Below are 5,464 nucleotides of genomic sequence, written 5' to 3' on the forward strand. Positions count from 1 at the left end.
AAGGTCCCAAGATCTTGTTTTCTTCTTCCCCCCACTCTGGGAAAAAAAAATGTATCTAAGGGTTATATTTCATAAGCAGCAGAATTGTGTTTCATGGGCAGACTGTTACTCTTTGGAGAGTGTATCTTCCTCATTTGTTTGGATTTATTTAGACTCTGGGATACATGAACTGTGTCTGTGGGAAAGTCAATAATGAGATCTAACTTACCTTTCTGTTCTCTTATTGTGTCCCCTAGTTGTGGCTCACATCACTGAGCATATAGAAGTCTTGGTCAGAGCCACCCATGCAGGAATGTCCAGATTTTGCCTGACCCTGTGCAAACGACACATTTTCCTCAGTGCTTCCACATGCCGACACAAGCCCCAGAGACAGCCATCTGTCTGGCTGTTGGATAGATAATCACTAACATTAAAAAAAGTATTAGAAAAATACATGTTAATAGTACTATATAGCAAAAAGGCTCTTCTGATTTCAGTAAAGAACATTAACATCTGTTGGCTGCTTAACATCGCCTGTTTGCCTTTGGCATGTTGGGATTTATCTTAGCCTAGTGTAATAAATGGAAATGTCACCATTTAATTAAATGGCTTCAGGTCAAATCCATCCAGTGATTACTCTGTGTTGAAGTTCACAGCAATAGCATTCTTTGCTTATTGGTACAAATTTTCTGTTAGCGTTGCTACGTTTCTGGTAATTGTTTGTGTTACATACCTTTGTGTAAATTTTTTGTAAAGTAATGAGAGTCATGTCAATGATTTATATTTAATAAAATGAATATCCTGTTAATCAGTAAGTACAAAAGCAGTTTGCATGAAAACAAAATGCTTTAGGTTATTTATAAAACCATTCAAAATGCATTATAAAATGGTTTTAGTGAATTAATGTTTGCTGTCTTTTTTTCCTAAAGGAGGTTTCACGATTGTAGGCAACAAGAGTTAACTTCAGGATGCTAAAAAGGAAACAAAGTTCAAGGGTGGAAGCCCAGCCAGTTACGGATTTTGGTCCCGATGAATCTTTGTCAGACAACGCAGATATTCTATGGATTAACAAACCAGTGGGTATCTCTTTCTGTAATTACTAACTTTAGGTTAAATGTAATTTGTACTGTTGAAATATGACTTCCACTTCTGTTTGTCAGAAACACGTATTGAGCTATAGTTGCTAATCTACCAGTTATTTTTTTAAAAAGTCCAAAACTAAAAAAAACCCCAGGCATTTCTTTTGGCTATTGCAAAATGATGGGATGATCAAGCAGTGTTTTCCAACCAGTTCATCTACTGATTTATTCTTTTAAAACAGCCATCCTTTCAATGTCTCTGGTTCCTGACGTGGTTGCACTTCTGACTTTCAAATCTCTCCTTTTACATCATATATATCGTAATATAAATATATTTTGGCTGTTTATTTTGAAGTACACCTCTCATTTTTCTGATATCATTTAACTTATAATCTGCCCTAAGAAATAGATAGGTGCAAAAGTGGCGTCTTGAAACTGGGGAAAATTTCATTAAGAGTGGAGTTAATAATGGAAGGTACAATATTGAGAAAATGTCTTTCCTGTGTAAATATTACTAATCTGGACTGAGTATGCAAATGATAGAGCTATTCAATTCAGGTCAAATATCATTACACTTAGGTGAGCGAACAGTGAGCATTAAATTAGGTGCCTATTCTTAAGTCTTATGTCTGAAGTGCTATAAATCAGTGTCAAATTTGAAAAAGTTCAGTGTTTCTTGTTTGAAGTTTTTTCTTGTTGAAAAGAACTTCTTGTTTTGATAGGTATGACCTTACCAACTCTGATTCTTTACATTTGTGTGGCTTAAAGTTGTTTTGATTTAAAAGAAAAAAAAAAAACAGCCTTAAACCCTTGTTCTGCTTTTTTTGTTACACCTGCCTTTCTGAGTGGCACTTAATATCAGCCTTATGAATAAGGAGTGGGTCTGAGACCTAAGTAGTAATAGAAATTAACTGTTCTCTTATAGCAACAAAACTTGATTGGAACAGAAGTGAATCCTGATCTTAAGTAGCATTCTCTGACACAGTCTCTTTTATATTTATTCTTTTCATAAATGGAAGGATGCTTTTAATCCTGTGCCTCACACACTTAATTTTTGGAGTTGTATATTGATTTAAAAATAATTTCTGCTAAGTGTTGAACTAAAATTGTCAACAGATATTTTCATTTAATGTATTTACCCAGTTTATAACTCCAACTAATTCTACTTACTGTCTGCCCATAAATATGGCAGGTTGTCATTTGAAAAGAAATTAAATTACAAGTTCTGCAAAGTAGAAATTATGGAATCCTAATTCTCAGTTTCATGGTTCTTAATTCTTGGTTTCTGAATTATACAACCTCACAAATTACCTAATAAAATTCTGTATGTGCATATATAATTTTAAGTAATTTAGGAGTGCTTGGTTTTGGTTAAAGACCTTTAATATATGCATCATGAGGTAAAGAAACACAAATGTGCTTTTACTAAAGGTGCCAATATAAGTTATGGAGGCTTTTTTTGAAGATCAAAGCAATCTTGCAATAGCTTGGGTTTGCTTGTTTTTTTGTATTTTTTTTTCCAGTGGGTACACTCTTTACTACGAATCTGTGCCATCATCAGTGTTATTTCTGTTTGTATGAACACTCCAAAGACCTTCGAGCATTATCCGCCTCTTCAGTATGTGACATTTGCTCTTGATACTTTGTTGATGTTTCTTTACACTGCAGAGATGATAGCAAAAATGCACATCCGTGGGATAGTTAAGGTAAGCATTTTAACAGTACTCTATGTGTGCTTCAAGTGATCTGAGTGTATGTTAATGACATTTGGTATTTGTTTTTTAACTTACCAGCTCTTCTTGCTATGATTGTTTTTAACTGCAGGCAATGTTATGGTGTATAAACTGAAAAGACAGATTGACAAAGATGCAGCTTTACTGCATATTTAATCACCCCAAAGTATAAAGTCAGCTTTCCTAATAAAGGTTTACTAGTAAGAAATAGTTTCATTGCATTAGTATAAAAAATGAAAGGAATAAAAAGCTACATATACATTAGGAAGAATATTTTGTAAATGTCTATTGGTCCATATATGGGCTTAGAATTTCGATTTTTGTTTCAGAAGGCTGGATGTGTTCTTGTGTGGTTACTTAAGAGCATATGTCTTACTGTGAGCTAAATGAGAAAGTTATCTTCCTTAAATTTTTTTTTCCTTAGTATAATCCATGTTGGTAAACAAATGCTTCTGTTATACGTCTGCTGTTGTCACTGGGCTAATTTGTATAAGTAGATACAATATTATGGGCTGCAAAACTGCAGAATTTTTCAGTAATCGTGATTTTGTACCATTATTTTACTAATTGTTTCCAGTCTTTTAAAAAAAGATACAAATCAGCTTCCATATAGAAAATCCATCTGCAGACCTTATTGACAAAGCAATTATGTCACTATTGCACAGAACAGATGTTCAGTGTTATCCTTGCTTTTCACTTCTGAAAGGTCTGGTGACTCCGGAGACATCTGATACTATACTTATGCTCTTGAAGTTTTTCTGAGTTTGCAGATAGCATTTTTTGTTCACTTCCAAACTAAAATATTATTCATCATACTTAGTGAACATTAATAGTAAAAGTGTCATTAATATTAACATTTAGAAAATTACTGAATAAGATAGTTCTGAGAAAAACTTCATGGGCTGTATAAAGCCAAAGTGCTCTCTTCCTCAGAGATGTCTATTAAGTAGGTGAAGGTAAGGACACAGGATTATGAATGGAGAATTAGTGACTATCATGCACGTTTGGACAGTGTGGGAATAAAAAGTTACTATTACAACCAGTACAGCCTTTGGAGAGAAAAGGACATGTAGATATTAATGCAGAGAGAGAGTTAGGGAGGGGTGGCCAACAGTGTGACTTTAGTACAAAGCTTGATTCCTGAGCTTTTGTGTATGCAAATACCAACTTCACTCACAATTGACACCTAGGGGCTATGAACAATATGCTGCTGCTGCTGCTCAGTCTGTCTTTCACTGGGTTGTTTAAATTTGTGGGTTTGTGGGAAGAGAAAAAAGAAGAGGCAAGGTGAGGTGAGGAGAAGTTGAAAGTGACTGTTGGAAGGGACCTACAACCATAATATAGTCCAACTGCTTGACCAGTTGACCAGTTTGGGTCTGACCAAAACTTAAAATGCATTGTCCAAATGCTTCTTAAACACAGGCTTGGGGCATTAACCACCTGTCTAGGAAGCCTGTACCAGTGTTTAACCACTCTCTTTACAAAATGTTTCCCAGTTTCCAGACTGAACCTTCCCTGACACAGCTTTGAACCATTCCCATGCATCAGGTCACAGGGTACTGGGGAGATCAGTGTCTCACTCTCCACTTTTCCTCTCCTCAGGAAGCTGTAGAGAGCAACAAGGTTACCCCTCATCTGCCTTTTCTCTGAACTAGACAAACCTAGAGTCCTTAGCTGCTCCTCAGAGGATGAACTTCTCTGTAATTGCCGTATAATGAACTTGTCTTTGAAGCATGTCTGGTGAGCTGGGCCACGCAGAATGCGTAGCAGTCTAGAGTTGGTTTCAATGCCTCAATTTATGTTATACATATATAGATAACAGCATAGATTATTTCCTTTGCACTGACATTTTACTATTTGTCTATTAGATAAACATACACTAAACAGGGAGATTCTGAAGGAAATCAGGGATAAAAAGAGAGTTTACCAACTATGGAAGAAAGGGCTGTCTACTTACGAAGAATTCAGGAAGACAGCTAGATCATGCAGAAAGAAAATCAGGGATGCAAAAGCGCAATTCGGAGTTAAATTGGCCACTTCTGTTAGGAATAACAAAAAGTCCTTCTATAAATACATTAATAACAGAAGGAGGGGCAAAGAAAACCTCCATTCTTTGATGGACTTGGAGGGAAACATAGTTAATAGAGATGAGGAGAAGGCTGAGGTACTTAACACCTGCTTTGCCTCAGTTTTTACCAGTAAGACAGGTGGCCCTCAAGGCAACTGGCCTCTGGAGCTGGTAGACAGAGATAGGAAACCAAATAGCCCCCTTGTATTCCAGGAGGAAATAGTTGGTGACTTACTGAATCATCTGGATCCTCACAAGTCTATGGGACCAGATGGGATCCATCCTAGGGTAATGAGGGAGCTGGCAGAAGAGCTTGCCAAGCTGCTCTCCATCATCTTCCAACAGTCCTGGCTCACTGGGGAGGTCCCAGATGATTGGAAGTTGACAAATATCACCCCAATCCATAAAAAAGGATTCAAGGCTGACCCTAGTAACTACAGGCCTGTCAGCCTGACCTCGGTGCCTGGCAGAGTTATGGAGCAGATCATCCTGTGTGCAATCACACAGCAGCTACAGGATGGACAAGGGATCAGACCCAGCCAACATGGGTTTAGGAGGGGCAGATCCTGTTTGACCAACCTGATCTCCTTTTATGATCAGGTGAC

At 37.0% G+C, this 5,464-nt stretch overlaps 1 protein-coding gene across 1 annotated transcript in view; it reads left to right on the forward strand.

The window, feature by feature from the left end:
- Nucleotides 1-842: 842 nt before the first annotated feature.
- LOC114069473 (sodium leak channel non-selective protein-like) overlaps nucleotides 843-5,464 on the forward strand; it is a gene marked incomplete at its 3' end in the record, with an annotated part of 131,543 nt that continues 126,921 nt past the window's right edge. Inside the window, exons 1-2 of the mRNA XM_027906283.1 lie at nucleotides 843-1,055; nucleotides 2,582-2,764. Coding sequence (XP_027762084.1) covers nucleotides 948-1,055; nucleotides 2,582-2,764 — 291 coding nt within the window. The remainder of the gene's footprint in view (nucleotides 1,056-2,581; nucleotides 2,765-5,464) is intronic.

The sequence above is a fragment of the Empidonax traillii genome, unplaced genomic scaffold (genome assembly GCF_003031625.1).
Source record: "Empidonax traillii isolate 1590-97213 ecotype Southwest subspecies unplaced genomic scaffold, ASM303162v1 scaffold1269:size140229, whole genome shotgun sequence".
NCBI classification, from domain to species: domain Eukaryota; kingdom Metazoa; phylum Chordata; class Aves; order Passeriformes; family Tyrannidae; genus Empidonax; species Empidonax traillii.